The following is a 23,982-nucleotide window of genomic DNA, read 5'->3' on the forward strand; positions in this document are numbered from 1 at the left end:
TGCTTACAATTACTTAAACTGTTTTTCTCCTGAAGATTGGCCTATGAAAGTGCACTTTTTAAACTAATTTATTTCCATTACACTTAATGTCTACAAGACCAGATCTGGAGTTCGCTATGTTGTGTTCAACCGCAGATAGTGAAATAAAATTCGGAACAATTCCACGAAAACCTGATATCTCTCTCACACACGCACACAATAGTCACACACACACACACAAGTTCTCTGTTTTTGTTGTTATGAACGCATCATTAGTGTTGTAAGGAATATTTTGTCTGGTATATACAGAGGAAACTATTAACCGATCCCATCATGTAATTGCATGGATTGTATTTTTATTTACCTGTTAAGTTGGAGTTCCTTAGGGTGTAAAGCTTCAGAAAGAACAAGATGCTCTGACTGTTTATTGCAAAAAAACTGTAGTTTAAATACTAAATAAACGCAAACTGTAATACGTCCGTGAGGCAAGAGAAGAAAAGTTCTACATCCATTTTTTAAACGATAAAACTGGCATTGGATAATAAGTAAAAAGGAACACTGCTTCATAACAACAAATATCAGTAAATAACGATATGCTCACAATCACGAAATGCAGAAAATTTGAAATACCCAATGGCGCTCATGTTGATCTCTGACGAGGCGAAGTTGAGATTTATGAAAATGTGCTAAGTGTAAAAACTATCACACCAACATGTATAGTAATGGGGGAGGTAGGCAATTTTTCCGTGTCACTTTTTGCAAAGTACAGGTCATTCATTGTGCTTCTAGCATAAGCTATGTCTCGACACAACTCTTAATCATAAAAATTATGTATCCTTCTGTTTCATCTGTACAACACTGTGTTGAGTAATTCGTCATATAAACTATCCTGATTCGGATATACAAATCTCACAAGAAAGCTATGTTTGCGCGACATTTTCTGCATTACTCCCAAGCCCTTCAACTTCATCAACTTATTGATTGTAAATCTTAAACAAAACTTAAAACTTGTAGCACATTCATCCTTTTATCAATGTTCATGTTTAAGTAGTTCTTATAGTCCTTTTTGTCTCGTTTAGTTCTCTCCCCTTGTAAATGTCTCTTTGCTTGTTTGCCATATTGTATATTTTGTGTCATCTCGTTGGTCTAAACTCTAAAGCATACCACGTACACGTAATTATTATTGCATTATATATATATAAACTGTATTTGGCTAAGATGTCTCACGGGGTTACACCCACCTGATGAAGCCAAAAAAAAAAAATATGTAAGCGTTGAGCCAAGACATAAGAGGAACATACTTTTGAATATTTTCTTGGAAAATAGATTTTCCATCTTAACCAATGCGTGTACCGATGTTTTGATTATCGATTTATCTGACGATGAAAGTTTACCTAACGCGTTAACGTGTTTTAATGTTATGTATCTTGTGAATATTTCCTGGTTTGTCCCTCCTACAGCTATTTCAAAACATACCGAAGTGATAAACACTCGCACATTCTGTATCTCTTCCTCTCTTTGTCTCTCAAGGCTGATGTGATAATTGGCTGCACAAGCCCACCCCTGTCTTTCCCTCTCACACAAAGAGCAAATTACAGGGTCCGTAAACATAAACACCCTGAGGTCTCAGGCGGTCAGACCTTCCTACTGATCGATCTCTAACCACACCAACACATAGATTTTTGTACAGTTTCCAAGGAAAGAAGAAGCATAGACAGGCTCTTCCTTTGTCCAACTTCTATAACCTCGACCCTGGCGTGTTTGTTAGTCACAACACATGATCTGAAGGTGTTTATGACAGTGCGGTCGAGGTCTCCACTCTCTACAAACACTCAGCACAGAGAGCAGGAGAACCCGCCAACGTTTCCTGATTTAGAAATGGATACACTCATTACTAGCATCCGGGTGCATTATGTCCAGTCTGAATAAATTAGCTTGGATCGTGTAAGCCAGACGCACCGGGTCATTAGTTGATGGCCATGAAACACGACGACAGCGTTGTCTCTGTGTCCCGAGTTCTTTCTGGTGGGGCTTGGCGATGGTGGAGGGGCTTAACCCTGGAGTCGACATCCCAGGGTCGTTACCAACAGAAGAACGTTTATCAGTAGTCCAGCTTCCGTTGGAGGACTCCTGGCACTGAACTCCCTTGTCGGAGGTGACAGGGTTAGGACAGCTTTGAGTTCGAGACGCTTGTTGTCTTCCCTCGTTCAGAGGCCACTCTCCGACTGAGTCATGGACGATGCCAGAATCCGAGGTCAGTGACCCGTGACGGTCTGGGGTGTTCTGCCTTGTTACCTGGTCTCTGGGAGGCAGAGTGTAGGTGGTGATGTGGAAAGTTTTGATGCCCAGCACTCCGCTTTTATTTTTACACACCTTGCGGTACTGGATGTACGTTAGTAGCTGAAACACGCATGCGAACAGCAATGGTCAAACATAGCACAGACTAACATAAAATGCGGAAATATATTTAAATTCAAACGACAAAGATCTGTCTAGTCCCTTCTGGCATATGCCAGGTTGTATTTGAATTATTCTTAAGTTATTTTGGAAAAAAATCACAACAGTAGCACGTGAATGTTTTGTACTAATTGTTGAGATGATTATTGTGATACTACTGCTACTACTACTACTACTTCTTTTGCATTAAACAAGTATTAAAGAGCGTATTTGACTAATTAAAAACAGTGTAATATTAAACGACACTGATGCAAAATACAAGAAAAACGTGACACAAATAGAGATATAAGTAAAAAAGAAAGAAAAACAGAAGAATGAAAGAGATAATGAGATAAAAAGAAAGATATAATAATAACGAAAGAAAGCGACAGAAAGAGAGATACAAAAAATAAAGATGAAACGAATAAACAAAATGATGGAAAGGACGAAAGAAAAAGGAACGAAAGAAAACTAAAAAGAATAAAAAAAGACATTCTAAACAAGACTAATCATATCTAGGAGTCATCGTAAGGAGCAGTATAACACGGACGAGGACTGCAAGGCACGCTCCTTAGTAACAAGGAATGGGTTTCACTTCGGCTGCTGATAAAACCAATTACAAACGTGCAGTCTCCTCCTTCTCCTCATCATCATTACACCAACAATAATAGACCAATAAACAAAAAACAAAGAAACCAATGGAAAATTTCCAAAGAAGCAGAACCTTAGGAACAAAGATGAAGCACTGGGTGAGCGTTGTGGCGGCGAAGACGATGACGGACTGGATGAGAAAGTTGACGTGAGGAGGCTGGGTAGTGGTCAGCGTGAAGATGATGCCCAGACTGCCCAGCACCACCACGTTGTAGATGCACATGCCGATCCAGCGGGAGTCGTTCAGCTCCGGGATGGACGTCTACGAGTGAAGGACAGACTTAGGGTACAGGCCCCGTATGCAAGAAACACCGTTAGCCAATCGTAGCGATAGAGCCTTTCGGTCCGAAAGCTATAGCAGCGATAGTCTCCCAACTAACGTGGTAAGCAGGGACACACCGATAGAGCTCCACTAGCTTTCGGCGCGGGAAGGCCGTTCTATAAATAGCTTCCGGGTAGGCCCAATTTTCATGCGCTACTGCGCATGTATTTGTTTTAAAAGTAGCGTTTACTTTTTCTCCCTGACGATGTCCTAGTTGCAGAAAAACGGGAAACGAAACGTATGCGAAAAGCCAATTTCAGTGACATGGAAATAAAAATTTTGTTAGAGGAGATATCCATGGAAGACAAAATTCTTTCCAGCTGCTTCTCCAACAAAAGAACGATACCCCCCCCCCCCAAAAAAAAAAAACAAAAAAAAACCCACCAAACAAACAAAACAAACAAAAAAAAAAAAAAGAAATTTGGAAAAAAAAATCGCGGCCAAGGTGTTGGCAAGCAGGGTGGCTGTTCTGTACCAGAAATAAAAGATAAATAGATCTACAAAATAGACAATGCTTCAAAAAAAAAGCGTTAAGTAGCGTGAAGTTGGAGTGCGCGGCGTGATACTCATTACATTATTGTAGTATATATTGTTATATGATACGTGGCACTACATGGCATCGCTCGGAATTGCTATTATTACTAGGCATGGCATCACACAATGTTACACGGCACTACATTGTTTTTGCACTACACTATATTGCATTACACACCATAATATTACATGAACAATCGTAACATTGGTTAAGATAAGGTGAAAATTTATGGCAAGCAGCCATTGCTGTGTGTCTTAACTATCTATCTATCTATTCCTCTTTGTGCATCAGGTTGCACATAAGGCCTCAACCAGAGTCCGCCACCGATGTCGATCGGCTGAAACCCGCTCTAGGTGACCCCATGTCCAGCCCTTTCCTTTCATCTCCCTTTCCACTGTTCTTCTCCAAGTTTCCTTTGGGCGGCCTCGTTTTCTTCGGCCGTCTGGAGTCCATCGTAGGGCGACTCTGGAAAGGTCTGCTGTCTGCTGGCGGAGCACATGTCCAATCCATCGCCAACGCCTTCGTTGAACCTGCGTGGTGATGGACTCGGTTTCACTTCTTCGGTGGAGTTCTTCGTTGGTGATGGTGTTTGGCCAAAAGATGTTAAGTATGCGCCTGAGGCATCTGTTTTGGAAGACGTCAAGCTTGTTACTGATGGTTTTGGTCATCTTCCAAGATTCTGATCCGTAAAGGAGGGTGCTGATCACATTTGACTTGAAGATTCTCAGCTTGATCTTCTGGCTGATGTTTTTTGCCTTCCATGTGCTCCTGAGTGAGGCAAAGGCCTGACTGGCTTTCGCCAGTCGGGCTCGAATCTCCACCTCCGCATCCCCGGTGTTTGACATTTTGGACCCAAGATAGGTGAAACTGTCAACTTCCTCAATCTCTTCTCCATTTAGTTTGATGCTGTCTTGGACTCTGGCGTTCACTCTCATACTGTTAGTCTTTTTTGTGCTGACCTTCAACCCAAGGTTTCCAGCTGTTTCTGAGAAGGCCTTTGTTTTTTCCTGCATGTCTTGGTGGCGGTGTGACAGCAGGGCAATGTCATCAGCAAAGTCCAAGTCTTCCAGTGCGTTGTTGCTGTCATAGTCATGGTCCATCTGAGCCCTCTCCTCTCGCTGTCGGTGGAAGTCTTCATGATCCAGTCCATGGCCAGGATGAAGAGGAACGGCGACAGAATGCAGCCCTGCTTCACCCCGGTACTGACGTTGAAGGGTCTGTGAGCTCCGTGTCACAGACAACCTGGGATTTGAAATCGCTGTACAGCATTGCAATGACCTGAACAAGTTTTGCAGGGACTCCGTAATGCCTCAGGATCTTCCATAAGGACTCGCGGTGGATGCTGTCAAAAGCCTTCTCCAGGTCGATGAAATTGATGTACAGCGGTGTGTTCCATTCGTTGCTCTGCTCCAGAATCTGTCGCAGAATGAAGATGTGTTCGGAGCAGGATCGCCCAGGGCGAAATCCTGCTTGCTGTGGTCGGAGGTCTTCTCAAGAGTTGCCGTCAGTCTTGACAAAACAATCTTGCTGAAGACCTTGCTGGTGAGGGAAAGAAGTGTTATGCCCCTCCAATTATTGCAGTCTCCAAGATCTCCTTTCTTGGGTAACTTGAAGATGAGCCCTGTCTTCCACGCAACAGGGACCTGCCCTGATTCCCAAATTTGCCTGAAGATTTCAGTCAGCTTGGGAGCTGTCACATTCACGTCTGCTTTCAACATCTCTGCTGTTATTCCATCTGCCCCTGGTGCTTTGCCGCTCTTCATTGTCTTGACTGCTGCTGTCACTTCTTCCAGGCTTGGTGGGTCTGTGCAGATGTCAAGGTCTATAGCTGCTGGCTGGATGTCTGCAAGCTGAGGGGGATCTGGTCTGTTCAGAACCGACTCAAAATGCTCCCTCCAGCGCTGTAGTTTTCCTGCCTCTCCCTCAACGACATTACCGTTCACGTCTTTCACTGGCACATCACTGTTCTTAAACCCGTTGTTTAGCTGTTTGTTTATCTTGTACAGTGTCTTCAGGTCATTTTTACTTGCTGCATTTTCTGCTTCATCTGCCAGTTTCTCTATGTGATATCTTTTGTCGGTTCTTGTCATCCTCTTTACCTCTTTGTTCAGTTTTGCATATCTTTGTCTGTGTTGTTCCTTCAGGCGTTCAGATCTGGTGCTGTTGATTCTTTGTTTGGCTAACTTTCTCTCTTCTATCTTCCTCCATGTCTCTTCTCTGATCCACTGTTCTTTCTTTTTCCGTTGGAAGCCCAGTATTTTCTCTCCTGATTCCTGTAAGACTCGATTGAAGTCGTCTAAGGTCATCTCTTGTTGGTCTCCTAGTGCCTGGAACCTGTTCTTTACTTCCATAGCAAAGGCCCTTTCGGTGGCTGGATTTTTTAGTTTGCCGGAGTCCACTCTCTGCTGACGTGCCTGTTTTCCTCGTGATCGACGCAGCTTCAGAGAAACTGTGGCTATCACAAGAGTGTGGTCACTGGCAATGTCTGCTCCTCTGTAGGCTCTAACATCTTGAAGTGAGCTCCTCCATTTTCGGTTGATGATGACATGTCTATCTGGTTCTTTGTGATCCCATCTGGTGATGTCCATGTTGCCTTGTGGATGTCTTTGTGTGGGAAGAGTGTGCCTCCAATCAGTAGGTTGTTTTCTTCACAAAAGTCTGCCAGTCTCTCTCCGTTGTCATTGATGGTTCCGATTCCATGTTTGCCCATGACATGCTCCCTGCAGGTGTTGTCACTTCCCACCTTGGCATTGAGATCGCCGATGATGAGCAACATGTCGTGGGCTGGAACGCTTTCTGAGGCTGCCTGGAGCTGATCGTAAAAAGCATCCTTGTCTTCTGCCTCAGAGTCATTTGTTGGTGCATAGCAGGCTAGCACTGTCAGCTTGGTGTACTTGAATGGAATCTTGCTCTCAAAAGCCTGGGTCCATAAGGCTTCCATTCCAGCAGTGCCTTTTCCGTTTTCTTGTTGAGGAGTAGAGCTACTCCTTCAGAGTGCTGAGCGTCTGATCTTCCTGAGAACAAGATGGTATGTCCTGACGCTAGTCTCCTCTTTCCCGTGCCGGTCCATCTGACCTCACTGACTCCCAGGATGTCCAAGTTGTAGTTGTCAAACTCCTTGACTAATTGGAGCATCCTGCCAGTCTGGTACAAGGTCTGGACGTTCCAGCACCCCACCCTCAACTTCTGCCTCGGCTTCAGTAAATCCACTGTCGGGGCGCCAGCTCCCTGTCGGTTTGGCTGTCGTCCGTCATTAGTCCAGTCTCCTGGTGTGCTTCATTACCTTCGCCATCTGTGACGAGTTCTCTGGTTTTAGTTTCTGTAACAGGATTTTTTTTACATGGTGGGGTTGTTAGCCCTACCACAACCTATTTTACCTCTAGGTGAGGTGTCCACCTTAGTCGCCTCTTACGACATGCCTGGCTGGATGGCAGGGACCCTATTCTTGCAATGCTTGCTAGGCAAGCATACCCCGGGGTCCCACAGGGGACATGTGTGTCTTAACAGTCCACAGAAAACATGCCGAATCGTGACATTTTTATTCGACTTCAAATCCCTTTACTGCTTCTTGCTTTCTGTTTTTAATCTTTTTACCCCAGGACTTATAAGGGTAAAATATCACCTGACCATTGGGCAGGGAGTGAGGTGGTAAAGATTGCACTTACCCTGGGGGAACTTTTTTGTGAGAAAGAATATATATCCTTTCCCTCCCCAAACGCTTCTAGGAATCAGGTTTTCATTCAACACGAGAATCACCTCTATGGAAGCGAAGCACATCCGGGTTAAGATGTCAGTTCTGTAATTACCCGGATATCTGTTTCTAGTATATAAATTAAATGGACAACCAACTAACGAACATAAAGATAAGTTAAGTAAACCCCACCAAAAAAAAATTGAAATGAGAGAATGATAACGCCACCTTGCGGGTCTGCCAAGCCAGAAAGACCCCAAAGAGGATGAGAAGAGCCTGCAGGGAAAGTATGGCGGCAGTAAACTGTTCCATGTACAGCGAGCGACACACCAGGCTCTGCTCCTGCACCGCGTACTCGCCTACGTCGATCTGCGCCACACAGAACGAGATCCGCACTGAAAGGAAACTTAGACAGGTGTTATTGAAAGAAGCTAATAAAAATAATCATCATCCTCCACCATCACCCATCATCCATCCATCATCATCCGTCCATCATCATCCCATCCATCCATCCAACCATCCTCATCCTCATCATCAAGATAACAACAAATTAGCTCCAAAAGGAATGTTAGCTTTCACGCCAAGCTGTTCGTTCATTTGTTCGTTCATCATCTCTTCAAATGAACCAGCAGCCACCGCGGCCTCTCCATGTAACGATCACCCACTGGGTTGCCGACGTCCACGGGGACCACGGTGATGTGGTCCAAGACAGTTCTCAGAACGAGCACGCCCAAGTTCACCACCACCAGCGCTCCCACGGTCAGGAACAGACGGCTGTCGCGCAGCACCTGCCATGAACAATGAGACGAGACCTGTGTCATACTAGTGCCTGAGCTGTGCCTTCAGACCTCTCATTACGAGTAAATTACATGGTGTAACAGGTATCAGGTGTAACGGGTGTATAGGTGACAGGCGCGTGCATAAAACGTATGCAACACTGCAGTAAGGAAAAATGAAAAAGAAAAGCAGATAAGCAAGGAACGAAAAAAAAAAAATGCAGTGGAGTGCAGAGTCTGTGAGTCGCAAGTTGACTTTTGCCCGCGAAAAATATAAAGATCGAGGGAACAGAGGACGATTTTTCGATCTTTTTAATTAAAGAGTTTGCTGCAGGAGGTGCTGGGCGTTGCTGTAGTCATCAGCTACAAGACGAGGCCGAGGAGATTACGTCATGTTCTATTTTTAACCCGCACCCGGCAACCTTCCGCCATTTTGACACCTATGATTTTTTCTGGTTGTTGCCTACCCTCCCTTCTTCAACCTCCCCCCGTAGTTAGCCGTTTCTTCAGTTGTTCTCTCTTCTCTTAATATAAAAGGATGCTTGTTCTTGCCTACCGATTCCTTTACTCTAGAGAAGGTTCTGGTTTGGAAGAACTGACAGCTTTTCTTTTAGGGGACTTGCAGAGGGTGAGCTTTTAGGAAATATTTTCTTCTGGAAGACATTTTATTTGTTCACTGACACTTGGCTGCTGGGTGCATTACAGGGGGTGTAGCAAGGGCAGAAAAGTCGAATAATGTGCGGTTTGAAGTACTACAAACGGCTGGCAGCGTGACCCCTACTAATGAGTGCTTACCTTTGACTTGAGTCTGACACTGGCGGTCATGATCTCATAAACCCGCCATGTCTTGGCGAAGAGGGCTCCATAGGCAAGGGAGAAACCGAGGATGAGAAAATACTGCCGCAGCTGAAACCGTGCAACGCATTACACAGGACTGAAATATCGGTTAAAACGCACGCGCGCACACACACAGACGCTCACGCACAGGTGAATTTTGTAAATCTTTAAGGTCTTTGATGCCATTCGGTACCTTTAGTAGCGAGAGATTCCAAAGACAGATGACTGAATGAATAAAGAACAAAAGGAGGAGCACACATTGATTGATTGATCGAAGGCATAACCACCGCTTACGTAGCAAAGGACACGCAGTCCTTCGGCGTTGATGTCCTCCATACCGATGGTGCAGTAGACGAGGAGGCAGCCCGCCAGGATGAGGTTATTGATGTTTGGGGACGACATTTTGATGAGTCTGCCGACAGCCAGCGGACACTAAGCAAGCTACACACTGAGACATTCATCGTCGTCTCCACATACCTGTCGGGAACATCTGTGCCTACCTTGGTGCCTCTTGAACTTACAAAATGATGTGAAGTACCTTATAGACCCCACCAAGTAAACTACCCAAGCTGGACAGAATCTATACCGACCCACCAGTTACACAACATATAACAGAAAACAGAAGATATATTGGTTTTGAAGAAGTGCCCCTAACGCAAGCAGATTTCTAAAAGTCCTTGCTAACAGGATGAACATGGGTTAGCTTTGACTAAGTCTGGAAAAATATTTAAGCGATAGTTGTATAAACACTTTGCCTACCCATATCGTGTCCATATTTTTCTCCGGTTAATAAAAGAACACTCGATACACAAGAACAACGTGGGTATCACTCCAGCCACGTCAGATTTTGTTAGCGCATGCACCCTGATTTAACCAATTCAGATCGAACTCTATCAGTAAATAAACTAATTTTCTATCAACTTATAATTATGTTTCTATAAATGTCTGTTAAACTGCTACTTTTAAAACGTACAACTGTGTTAGTCAGATCCGTACATACGCAAACCACATTTCGCACTAAATGGAGGAAGTGTGGGAGAGATAATGAAAATGGTTTGAATTGGGAGAGGCGAAGAAGGCAACCAGAATACCCAGATAAAACACCAGATGGCCACCCTTGAGAACAGATGTTACAGTTAGTGATGTTCTTGTATTCCGAGATTAGATCCTCACTACACCGCCCTTCCACCCTTTGACCATACCTTCTCCCCCTACCCCCGGTCCCCCACCCTATCTTTTCCTTCGGCAGTGCTACCCGTTCAAAGCTTCACCTTCCGACATCTGTTCCACTCGTCTGTCCACACCGCACGTCATCAGGTGCAACCTTGGGGAGGGGAAAGGTAAACACACACGCACGTGTCACGCAGGCTCGACAGGTGGTTGTCATGGTCATGACCGGCGTTTTGCACGTGAGAACCGTTGCGCTGCCAGTCTTAATATTTTGATATTGCATTGATGATTTGATATTGCGGTAGCTTTACTAATAATGCAGAAATTAACAGACTTGGGGTATGTGTATCAATGCCAACATGCCTGTTTAGATGTCGCACTGGGTGTTATGGCACAGTGCGGACAGCAGTCTCATCACCTAGGTGTTAACGTCTTGAAGGGGTTTACGTTGCCACTGGCATGTAAGGTAAGCTGCTCTGACGTCACCTACCTGACTTTCCGGCAGATGAGGTTGAAGGCGAGAAACATAAAAGACAGAAGGATCCCCGCCGCTGCCATCGAACTCAAACCGATGTATAGTTGCCTTGGCAACGGCTTCCACATGTAGTTCGTGCGTTTGTATGAATAAGGTACTTTACCTGCAAGGAAAACATAAAAACGAACAAATAAAATATTGAAAAAATCTACTTTACATTTATGGGCATAATAAACTAATGACGGTTGCACAAAAGACCTGTTAAATCACTCAGAAAATGTCGGAAGTGTATAAAAGTGTCTGTGAAAAAGGTGAATGAATTCAATTTCATGTAAGGGCGCGGTGTTGCTAAGGGATGTTGTTATATCCTGATCATGATTTTGTCCGAAAACTAGATGACAAATCTCCGACATACTTGTAATAAAGGGGAAAGGTCTTCAAATATTTTGAACAGCAAAATCAATCAAGAAAAACAGATCGAGAATCCAAAATTCGATTATTATCTAAATGCACATCTATGCCAGTTGCACATACACTTATCAGAAAAATCGAACTCCTAACAAGACACCAATTATCAAGAAATCTCACATAAAATGTTCCACAGAATTATTTAAAAAAAAAACCCTTCAAATGAGAACCAAGATTTCAAAAGATTAAAAATCCATTTTGATGCAAAGGTGATCCTTTCTTCTTAATACGCTTACTATTCACTTTGGTTTTAAAGAACTTGCACAATTTCAATACATATTTGAAAAGAAATTCGTAACTAAGAGCCTTCAGTTTGAGGGAACAAAGAAAAGAACTTTCCGTTATGATATTTCTTACTATGTTTTCACAAAATATTTAAGCTTGAAGTAATTATTTGCGGTACCACAATATTTATTCATGCATACACTGAGCTTTTACTTGCGAAAACTATAGTTTTTTTTCTGTAACCTGCCTTCGTTTCTAGGGATTTTCCTAGACGATAAAATATACATTTATACCCGATTTGTTCTACAATAAAAGTTAACAGCAATAGAAATCGGCAGGAAATTGAAGCTGGCTTTAGTGTCTTTGATTTCACCAACTCCCATCAAACAGCTTCACTTAAAGAAAGGATCCATTAAGGCCTCTTCACTTTATGGCAGTTCATCGATATTCTGGTTAGTGTTCAGGACTAATAGCACTATAAAACCCTTCTTGAGTGCGATTTCTCGAATGAAAGACCCCGGGACTAGCAGCAATGGTCGACAACAAAACTGGAACAAGACCATTGGAGAGAAAAATCAATCAGTGTAACGAGAGCAGTAAATGTACAAAACTTTCCCTTTGCTGAGTTTCTTCCTGCTTGGATTAGAGAAACGTTCAGCACAGGTAGAAGTCACAGGTGTGTTTCCTTCCTCTCTTCATTGGTATCATTACTCGTGCAGAGCTCCTTCATCCCAGCTGTACACACTTCGGACAAGCACTCATTCTCTCGTTCACGTGCAAACACGTGTGCACGCTCTCTCTCTCTCTCTCTCTCAACTACACGTATGCACGCAGATGTACACCTTTATTCACAAGCACCAGATAATGATGGCTGCACTTGTTTCCTCCATCGTGTACTCATTGTGTTACTTCGATTACCATCACCTCCACCTACTCACGCACGCATTCATGCATGCACACGAGCTCAAGCACACACACACAGAGGAGATAAGAGAGTGGGCGGGAGAAGGCCATAATTATAGATGCTAATTTCCGTCCTTTGCCATTTCCACAAAAAAGTTACCTACCGTCTCTCCACCGGATGTTGGCATCAATCCAGACCATTTTCTCCGGACACCCGTTATACATGCCCACCTCCGCAGTGCTGCAACCTACAACAACCCGCTTCGTAAAATGTGTTTGCAAACTCTAAACCAAAATCTTTGCAGTTAAAAGGTTTTAGCTTTACACATGATGTTGACATGGTTTTCAGGCTAATGATGACAGGGTGCCATCAGGGACAGGATAATTCACAACTTCATGCTAAATAAAGAGATTTTCAAAGTTAAACAAAATGTGAGTTAGTCATACAGCTCGAATATAAAACAAAAAAATGTGAGTGTATGCGTATATATAATATATGTCTGTGCGCGCGTGCGTGCATGTTTGTGTGTATTTCTTTGTGAATTTACTCTCTCTGCCTCTCCTAAATCTCCTTTATGAGCTCAGCTCACTGTCTAACGAAGTTTATCTTTAGTTCAAATTACTAGATTGTGTACTAGATACCCTTCTACCAATAGTACCATGCGCAGAAAAAAAGGTCAAACCGGTAAGTCCCAAATGTTCCCGGGTAGGACTAATTAACATATGATCTCAGCTCTCCCATTGGTTGTATCCTTGACATTGTACATTTCTGATGTCAGTGAGACTAACCTCTTTCTGCTTACTTGATACCCGTATCTTGCGAACGGAAAGGGTGCTGTTAGCTCTGGATCTGCTTAATAGCTTGGTATCGAGCTCAACCCAGTGAGTCATTCAAATCCACCCAGGGTGAATCAAACAATATGGAATAATCCCGTTAGCCCTTCTCACCTTCTGACCACGTGCTCTGACACGTTTCCTTGGACCACACGATTTCCGCCGGGCAGTCGTCGTAAACAGCAATCTTCACAAAGGTGCCATCTGCCACAGAGCAAGGACATTAACTGTGAGTCACTCTTGTTTCCGAGGGTAGCTTCAAGGTAGGCTGTAGTGACACCTTTTTTCGTGACAACGGGTGCTAGTCTTATTAAAATGCTGCTGTAAGGTTGAAAAATTTTATCAGAGGGTAGCGATCATCATCATAATCAATCAATCAATCAATCAATCAATCAATCAATCAATCAATCACCACCATCATCATTGCAGCACTCTTGCTCCTTCTATCATTCTAAGACATGCACATGTATCGGCAAACAAAGTTATTCATCCATCTCTAAATGTTCATCAACAAACTTGGATGATTTGGACGATTTGTTATTATTTATTTATAGATTTATTGTTCATTACATTGCTAATAGATAAATAGCATGAAAGAATGTCTGACATAAATTACTTGATTACCACCTAATCATTACGCATACAGCCACACAAGAAGACAGGGAAGACAGCAAGACATGAAGACTCGGGTGGTTCTCTTACTTTCGTAATGAGAGTTGCGCTGGAACTGCCGGACCACTATCGTAGACATGCTGTCGCCCGAGCTGGAGAAGGAGATGTTTCCCGTGATGCCCTTGAATGATGTGTTCTTCATGTTGTGGAAAATGAGCTGCGCCATGGCCTCGTTCTCGTAGGTGAACTCCTCCAGACGGTGACCTCGACCTACGAGATGACAGAGGAAGAGAAGAGAGGAACTAGCGGGACATGACCAACACATTCCTGATGTTTAATCCTGGCTTTGGCACATTTTTCAAACAGAGATAAAGAATGACAGGCTATAATGACAATAATTTAATTCTCATATCAACTAAACGGTTTGACGAAGTAAATTTACAACAACAATTAATTAAGTTATCTATGATTCTCTGGGGTTCAGGATGTGATTTAAACTTTAGGCGTGCAAGTCCATCCGGTTTGTTTTGAAGATCGATCTGCAGATTAAAAGGAAGCCCCTATCTCTCCTAACAGCAGCCTACGAACAAACGATCCATCAGAAGCCATGACTGAAAACTGTTTCCTTGGTTACAGGTTCTCTTGACCTCTCGCGCTGCGCGTGCATATTACACAATAAACCATCTACCGCACCTCCACCCACACTTGAACATGACACAAAAATATCACAGAGAGAGAGAGAGCGAGAGAGACGAGAGAGAGAGAACGCAAGTGCAAACACACCTATTCACACAGGTGAACAGATATATGTGACCGCACGTGCAGAAGCAATCCGTCCGCTCCCTCTGCTGTTTAGTGATTTGTCATTTTTCTTTCTCTCAATTTTCCTTCATGTCTTAACTTTCTTTATTACCTTCAGGTCCTGTCTTGGTGCCACTAGCAAGAGTATTTTTGAAAATACTTATTGCATACACATGAGCGCCATTTTCGCTTGGAAGCCATTGCTCTAACTACAGACTACCGCTTCCCCAGCCAATGAAACCATTATAAATATTACAGTTAAAGTAATTTAAAATAAGAAATAGTCAAGGAAAAATAAAGCGCGAGAGGGGAAAGGCCATGTGAGAAAATACGAGCCATTAAAGTGTACCTTCAGCAAGGAGGTCAGTAAGTGTCCCGTTGAGGGCCAAAGCCACGGCCCACATAGCATCGTAGGCCAACGGAGCTCGATTGGAACCCGACAGGCTGGCATGCAGGTCACACTGACAGTCGTCCATCCATGCATCCTGGCGGAGTCTGTGGAAATGAGCGCAGAAGCGGCAATCAAACTCCGAGGTCGGCCAGCCGCTGATGGTGTCATTCATGGCCTCGTTGATGTCCACGTTCACGCTGGTCACTGAGAAGTACCCGTCGATGACCTAGGAGAAGAGATCGAAGTATGGGAGGGGAGGGGAGAGGAGGGAGAGGTGACAGTAGGCTTGGTTGTAAACTGTGGAGAGGTCTGTAATCACTTTTCTATCCCCTACACTTACAATAACGATTACGATTGCGATTATGCACTCATAACCAGCCAGTTAATACCGTTTCTCCTCTGACGAGTGGATCAGTCACTGATCTGTTATTATCCTCCGCTGTTTGAATAGATTGGTTATTATTGATGTTTTCGTGGCTATTATAATTGATGAGCTTTTTCCAGTGTCCAATTTCCCTGAGGATCAATATTGTTATTGTCATTCTCATAGTAAAATCCTTTCTCTGGAGTAAACAAAAGACTCGAAACTTACCTGCAAAATTTCGTCCACCGTACAGTTGACGTCTCTCCTGAGATACCATTTTCTGTCATAGAAGCCTGGGAAAATCCACACGATGTGAGGTCCATAGTATTCGATGTTAAACGCCTGTCGATAGAAACCAACCAGTTGGCTGATGTCAATCACATTTTCGAGTTCGAGTTTCTGTGTGTGTGTGTGTGTGTGTGTGTGTGTGTGTGTGTTCCATTTGTATATCGAGGGCGGAACGGGTGGGTGAGGGTGGGGTAAGTATTCACACAGATTTGGGGAAATAGTTTCTGGAGCAGTAGCTGGGCCCAACCAACTAGGAAGAAATCCCATCACACTTTACTCAACCTTAGCGTTTGCCATGCAGTATTCTAAAATATTAAGAGTACATTGAATTTACAGATGTATATAACTGTAAAGCAAACCCAACAAACGAAACCATCATGAATTGTTAAGCGGGGTTAATATTACGGTTGGGAAATTTTATCGTATTGAAATGGTTTGTGGCTTCTATCAACGCGCAAACAAAAAAGTATAAAAATAGTTTTATAATAGTTAGCGTGGACAAAATATTTTAAAGCGGTTAAAAAACTGGGGCTGATGTATTGAACAGATCTGAGAGGACAAACAAGTGACGGTTGACATGTCCGTGCATAAACATGAGAGAATATTGAACGACAGGATTAGAAGAGGACGGAAGTCAGGTCGTGCTAAGAAATTAAGCGTGTTTCTTGAATACACAGTAGCATGTACACTAGAGCTCACCTTGTATTGTTACATGTACACTGGAGCTCACCTTGTATTGTTACATTACACTGGAGCTCACCTTGTATTGTTACATTACACTGGAGCTCACCTTGTATTGTTAAACATTACACTGGAGCTCACCTTGTATTGAAACATTACACTGGAGCTCACCTTGTATTGAAACATTACACTGGAGCTCACCTTGTATTGAAACATTACACTGGAGCTCACCTTGTATTGAAACATTACACTGGAGCTCACCTTGTATTGAAACATTACACTGGAGCTCACCTTGTATTGAAACATTACACTGGAGCTCACCTTGTACTGTTACATGTACACTGGAGCTCACCTTGTATGAAACATTACACTGGAGCTTAAAACTAGAGGCTCACCTCACAACTTGCCTGTCTGGCCTGCTCCTCATAGCAGGCAACATAGATTATACGTGCGTCATGATTCTGTAATTAAAGCAACAAACAAAAATATAATTTATAAAACAAGAAGAATTATTATTATGAGAATGTTATTGTGAAATATGTATTTTTGTAGTATTTTGTTAGTGGCTGTAGCATTGAAGCAAGTACATATTTTTCAATCCTACATTTTTATGTGGGAGGACATGGAATAAAACATAAAATATAAAGTTTTGCTGACATGTCAAGGGTTTGTTTGTAAATAGCAGATCTGATTACTCTTTCTCTCTGAGAGAGAGAAAGAAAACATGCTCTTTATTTCCTAAGCTGTAACTCATGTAACTAAATAAAAATGAGCATTACAAAAATCACAGGATTTATTGAAATCATTAAGCAAGACAAAATTCACTTGTTTACTTAAAACCATCTAGGTTCTTTTCTCAATCTTAATTGAACACTTTTACAAAACTGTTGTAAAATTATAAATTTACATAGTATCCTATTAGTATATATTATTATCAGCATTTTAAATATAATTTATAGTTATTTACATTTCAAAATCAAGAGGTTTAAGATATTAAGAGCGACAGCAACACAGATTTATTCTACCTAAATGTCAGACAGTTTAAGTGTGCATCGGATAGTTCCTGGTCTCACCTTCATGCTTCTCACTGCTTGCCTTGGATCACTGTCAAAGTTTTCGGTGTAATCCAGTTTTATGTTGCTTTTCTCCAGCGCCTTCTTCATCAGCTCCACACCCTGGTCACACACACACACACAAACGCGTAACCTTTATGCATAGTTGTCTTGACCATACAATTTTCTCATAATAAAAGCAAGTATTGCAGCTACTAACACTAGAAACAATGTTTGTGTATTTTCTCTTTAATTAAAAACTGTGAGATACTTTTAATGATTTGGTTAAGCTTTTTGATCTTTGTAGTTCAGTGTAATACATGTAATAATCTGTTACTATTATTTACAAGGGAAAACAACACAATAGTCCTTATGTGATTGAGGTTTTAAAGATTTCTATGTCGGTGCCATTTGCTTTGTGGGGGACGGTGTCCATAGTCTCTCTCTCTCACACATTCCACAGCACTCTAAAGACTCAAATGGGAACTCTACAGCTGGACTACTTAAAAAATACGCTGGCCACACGGGTTTCGAACCCGTGAGCGTGTGCGGCTTCGGAAGCCTTTTGAATCGTCGTGCTCTAACTAGTAGACTAAATGCTTCCATTCTACTATTTTTTTCACTGATCGTGTCGTTCACAAGATGGTGTGTTGAGAGTGCTGTGTGAGCGGGAGACTTACTGTTGTGAACACTTGATAGTTTTGCTGAATAACCGACACGTTGGTCCAGTTGAAGTGGACAAACAACTCGACCGACACAAAGGACAGGACGTTTTCAGGGGCTACAACTCTGAAGAACCAAGGGAACACATCCTTGTTTGACAGCGTGGGCGACAGGGCAGAGTAGGTTATCTGAAGAAAAATAAAATCACACACACACAATGGTATTTATACTCTACTTTATTCATTAAATGCTCACTAACTGGGTAAAGGTTTATTTGAGTCTGCTTGAATAGCTTCCCTTAGTGCATTTAGGTCAGAGGTCAGAACTTAGGTAGATCAGAGGGTGGTGATTAAACCACTTGAATGATGAAGGCTAAAAATTAGCGACACAGGAAGAGACACAGAGAAAACAAAACCCAGGTAACTCGATCACGTGATGTCTTTGCTGACCGTTCTCACCTGTACTAGGTTCCACTTGCGCGACACCTGTGCTGTGATTTCGGTGACGTGTGAACAGGTTTCTCCGAGGACCATGAGGACGGTGGCGCTCTTGTTGTACAACCTTTTGTACACCTCGTTTACACCTTCTGCCGACTGGCACTGGCAGTTTAAAAGTGTACTGTACGTTTTAAAATGAACGGCGATTGGTTTGTATTCTTTACCCTAATTTCAGGTTAGAGGGAGGAGGTAAGTTTTAATTATTTAATTACTTTTATTGCCTCGACCTGCATCAGCTTAAAATAATGCGAATTACCATATGTTTGAAAATGAAGAAGACGTAGGAAACTTTTATTGAGCTTATTGTGGTGTTAGAATTCAAATATTAGTACATGTAGTGTATGTACATGTACATAATGTAACATTAACCAATATTATGAATACAAATATTACAGACAGTTTGTAGTACATTCATGATGCAGTCCTTGGCAGTAAAGGTGTTTACCAAGCAGGAAAGGTGAAACTAAATTGTCTTGCCCATCAATAATCTGTTGTGATAATTTTTTTTCTTTCTTGGCTGGGATAAACTTTGTGTCTGATATGTGATAATAAAGTTTTATTATTGTCTTCTATTTTTTGGATTCTTTTCTTCAAAGTCCTAGACGTTCCTTTACGTGGTTCCTGAGATTATTTCGAGTATTTATCATCAGGGAATCACCTCGTACCAAGGAGATGTTTCTGGAATCTACTCGTGTGTGATAAACATCATACCTTTGTGTCTGCTGTATCCAGCTCAATGGTGTAGCCAGGAAGCATGTCCGCTCGTTTGTTGATGTCCTCGACAGCCATCTCGGCGGCCATTTGAAATGCTGTGCCCGCGGGGTACTCCCCGGTCTTGCCAAACAAGCCCAGCACCAGCAGCCTACTCTCAGAGCCACCCGTCAAGGCACCCGACGTGCTCTGGCGAACTGACAACGGGGTCGATGCTGCTGGTGATGTCGGAGACGATAAAAACAAAGACTCGTTGATCGTACTGATAGTCTGAGCACTGGCCAGCAAGAAGAGTATTTTTAGAGGAGACCTGAGGTAAAGTTTAGTGACCATTCTAGCCATGCTGAGCCTGGAAAAAAACTTTAAAAGTTATAAACACTTGAAAAATTCATTATCGTACACGGAATAGTTTAAGATATATAAATTCTACTTATAATACGGTCCATTAAAACATTAGAATTAGATGAAAATAATGAATCATTATCATTCTTTTTCCTAGTTTTAAGTAAAATATACATGGGGATACACAGCTTGACACACTCCACCCTTAGTGTATGACATCGATAAAGCTGCAAGTGCCAGCGAGCCTACTCCATCCACCCTTCCCTGTCCACAATCTTCTGGTCAGTACAAAGCTCGTGAAAACAGGATGAAAAACACTCTTCCGACATCCGTATCAGACTCCACTCCACCTGAAGGTCGGTTTGTAAAAGGGTCGAGGTCATCGCCACCCATCTGTAGACTCAGCTTTGTTCAAGTGACAGTTCTGATGATGCCAGAGTGTGATTAATGTAGGTTTTGTGACACGTCTGATAGGGTTAATGAGCCTGTGGTTCTGTCTGCCTTGAGACTCTTTTCTCTCGTGTTGCGGGAACCTGTTTACCCTCTTGAATTACTTGGCAACTGTTCTATTCATTATATCGGCTTCTCAGTGTATCTGCACGCATGTACTAATTAATTGAACAGACCCATATGCAGTGTGTGTGTGGATGTGGATGTGTCATATGTGTGTATGTGTGTGTGTTGTGCATCAGAAAAACACAGGGGTCAAGTAAAAACAGTAGGTGGTACATTTAGAAACAGACCAGCGTGCCTCAGACATAAGTCATCATAGTCTTGGTGACAAGTTAATAGATAGAAAAGAAAAACATTTTTTCTCTTATCTACTTCTAAGAAGCCTGGGCTCGCAATGGGAAAATCCCTTGATTGAAACTCTTCCTGGTCTCTGCAGCCGTCTTATCACCTGAATGCTCAGTTATAGATCAGTCAACAACAAGTCAATTTTAAATAAACACATCAAGACGACTGTTGTGACACCTTCACCTGGGGCCGTATGCATGAGCTAGACCTTGTCTTACCTCTCCATCACCTACAACCCCATGCAAACCGCACACATGGAGCATCCGCAAGGCGAGGACTTTACTAAGAACAGCGCACGACTTGAGGTCCCAAGCTAACCCCAAGTTAACTATATCTGCTTTATGACTACGGCCCCTGGGGTACGTTTACTGGGCTTGTGCAGGCGGCATACAAAGTCCTTGATATGGGGACTGGTAGACCTTAAATGTTCAGACAATAAACTAACATCAAGGGGCTGGATTCCCGTTTCTTCATTACAGACAAGGTCGCCGTCACTGTCATGATTCCATAATTGCTGAACTTGGTAGGTGGGTGGTTACGAGCATAACATGGTTTTAAACTTGAAACTTTAAGAATAAAAATATACTTTTATTTTTTTTAAATCCGTAAGTATAAAATTACTTATATTTATACACACACAGCAATAAATGTATGTTTAAAGCAGCACAGCTGTAAGTATTAGATTACAAGAAGTAGAGAATTTCTTTGATGAAAATCTTCCTTCATTTCTTGCTAACCTAGTATGTGATCAAAAATGTAACTGACTGAGATAAGGCGAACTATTAAATTAAGAGGTACAGATGGAGTGCACGACCTTTTCTTATTAACATGAGTGTTTGAATCTCCTCGCTGTGTAAAGCAGTTCTTTCTCATTGTTTTCTTTTTTCCTATCTCTACCCTACATGAACTTTATTCTAACTCTAATCGCTGTCATATTTTTAAATCTTTGGTAAGCAAAGGTCCCTCCTCGTGACCAGTTGCACACACCAACACATACACTGAATAAACGCACGTGTTTCTTACTAAATAAATAAGCAAATAAAAAATGTCAATCATTCTAGAATTGATTAATGATCACTGTCCTTTACACTCTGACTCTGAGATATATGTGTGCACGCCTTACAGTTGATTGTAAACATTTGTGTCACGTCCGACAACATCTGATAACACCACACAACAACAAGCCAATAGGGCTTCACGAAAAATGCACCGATCCTACCACGTGTGTGTGAGTGGTTGTAACATAGCATGATGATGATGATGATGATGGATGATGACGATGATGATGATGATGGATTAAAAAATTTTTTTACATCGAGAAAAAAAAAAAAAAAATAAAATGTCAAAAGCATGCACACACACACTACTCAAGGTAGCGTCAAGGTATCTTACCCTCTCACCTTAGTATCCACCCTGGAACCATCTGGACACTCGTTAACCGTTAACTGCCTCCAATGTCGTCGCAGTCACAGCTTGTCACAGAAAGCAAACCCTTGCTGGCGATAATCTGCTGGTCCTCCTCCCGCCCACCCATCCGCCACAATGTGTCGCCACGATCGGCAGCAACATCCGGGTGCTGCGTCCTCGCTGGCCACCGCTCTCCGGCATGTCGCGCGCAAAATATTCGATCGTGGCCAGCCCAGTGGCGCGTGCCTTCTGTCTGTTACTTGGTCAGAAATGTTTATTTTGTCCATTCTCTTTTGTTTTTTCTCCTCATCCCACCCATTGTAGCCCAGAATGTTCGCGAAGTCATTCACCCGGGAGTAAGTTATGACTGTCGTAATCAATATCTCAGATAAGAAGGGTCCACGGTGGTCGTCACCGATCACTTCTATTTTTTTTTCCAATGAACAAATTATGAATTACAACACTAAATGAAGAATACAGTATGGGAGTTGCTGTACTGGCCTGCAATCGGTTGCATGTTTATTAGTTAATCTGACACAGAGGCTGTATAAAATAACTTCAAATATCAGATTCACGTTTGTTGAAAGTTTAATTAATCTTTAACAAATGTTAGCATTGTAAATGTAAAAAAAGATATTAAATAGTATACTAATATTTACAGAAATATGTTTTGAAAAAGCTTTAGGACACTAAAGATAAATTGGAAAACAGTTCACGCCTCACCACGATGGTCAACGTGACATTCTATTTACTGCAGACATTAGTAAACCATTCCATGTCAACAGTAACACAATATCTCACAAAATCTGTCATACTATCTGGGGACCTCAAAGACAGGAGTGGATGATGTAAACGTGCATTTATCGCACAAATTAACATTTACAATACAACCGACAAAGTGAACAGATGTGAGCAAACTATCCCTGACCTGGTAATGACAGGTCTGAGGTCATGTTACAGAGTCCGTGGATGCTGTTGAATGAACTTCAACAGTCACTATGTTTGAATGTGAGAGTGGTCCAAGGTTTTATTTGAGGGAGAAGATTGTGTTTTGGTAGACTGAATGCTTTGCTATCTACCCTTGAAGCTACCAGGGTGTGGTGGTTTGTATTTATTGCATCCACCCTTCCGTACACAACCTTGTCCACCCGCATCACATCGCGCACAACCTTGCCGACTGGTCACACGAGCAGGGTTTTCTCAAAACTATGTTTACACTTTTATGCAGGATTTATTTCTCCATTGATGGGAAATATTTTTATAAAGCCATAATTTTATTATCGTCAAATAAGTTTTAAATTTTAAACTTTTCGCTTTAGTAATAATGTACATTCTTCTTGTTGTCTGACACTTTAATATTTTATTTCTTTTTTTCATCTTCTTCGCTTAAAGCTATGCCACTGCTCTGTTGTCTTGTCCTGAGATTGTATAAAAAACTGGTCTGTAAAATATTAGAGAACAGTGAAATTAGCATCATAAAGTTTAATAAACGCCCACACAAACCTTAGCCACCATCATTAAATGAGGAGAAATGAGTTGTCGGGCGACATCATGTCTGTGAGAACATCACAAAATAGAAGTGTGTCTGGTCTGTCCTTGACACTCAGCATGCGGCGTGAGGTACGTTATTGCTAATTAGCTATTTATTATAAAGATAATTAGAGACACAAAGGGTTTGAGACTATTGGAAAGTTTTCTTTCTCACAAATACTTTCAAACACTCACGTTTGTCACACAACGTCCAGTTTTTAATTCTTCATTTGAACAATCGTCACGAAAAGAAAAGGTTGACCTCTCTCTTCTTTTTAGCCAATGTTATCTGACTTTAATTCCTTGTAATGGTGTTAGCCTCTTGCCACTGATCAAATACAGTGTGAGTACTTAGATGTGGAAATGTAACCCTTTGTTTCTCTATTGTTCTCATTCTCTCTACTTTTTTCCGCTGTTAAGTTCACTTCTACAAAATAACAACATTATAATTAAAAGATTAATTTTGATAACCTTTTGAAAATTGTTCCTGATTGTGATTTTACCTGGGATCAAAGGAGTAGAGGGTGCATCCTATGCCTGCCA

General features: G+C 42.1%; 1 protein-coding gene across 2 annotated transcripts; it reads right to left on the reverse strand.

Annotated features, from left to right (window-relative positions):
- Positions 1-437: 437 nt before the first annotated feature.
- Positions 438-22,390, reverse strand: LOC112563106 (gamma-aminobutyric acid type B receptor subunit 1-like). Of its 2 annotated transcripts, none has more exons than XM_025236849.1 (18): positions 21,903-22,390; positions 19,363-19,711; positions 18,613-18,753; positions 18,172-18,342; positions 17,513-17,614; positions 16,835-16,900; positions 15,699-15,812; positions 15,065-15,332; positions 14,005-14,184; positions 13,417-13,506; positions 12,633-12,716; positions 10,888-11,035; positions 9,522-9,639; positions 9,186-9,296; positions 8,280-8,402; positions 7,843-7,983; positions 3,140-3,328; positions 438-2,379 (listed from the first exon to the last, which is right to left on the reverse strand). In XM_025236849.1, the coding sequence occupies exons 1-18, from the start codon at positions 21,923-21,925 to the stop codon at positions 1,852-1,854; spliced, it is 2,946 nt and encodes a 981-aa protein (XP_025092634.1). In that variant the 5' UTR covers positions 21,926-22,390; the 3' UTR covers positions 438-1,851. The 2 variants fall into 2 exon arrangements, with proteins under 2 accessions (XP_025092634.1, XP_025092635.1); XM_025236850.1 differs by having other exon boundaries at positions 21,895-22,390.
- Positions 22,391-23,982: the final 1,592 nt, after the last annotated feature.

Source organism: Pomacea canaliculata, linkage group LG4 (genome assembly GCF_003073045.1).
Source record: "Pomacea canaliculata isolate SZHN2017 linkage group LG4, ASM307304v1, whole genome shotgun sequence".
In the NCBI taxonomy this organism is placed as follows: Eukaryota; Metazoa; Mollusca; class Gastropoda; order Architaenioglossa; family Ampullariidae; genus Pomacea; species Pomacea canaliculata.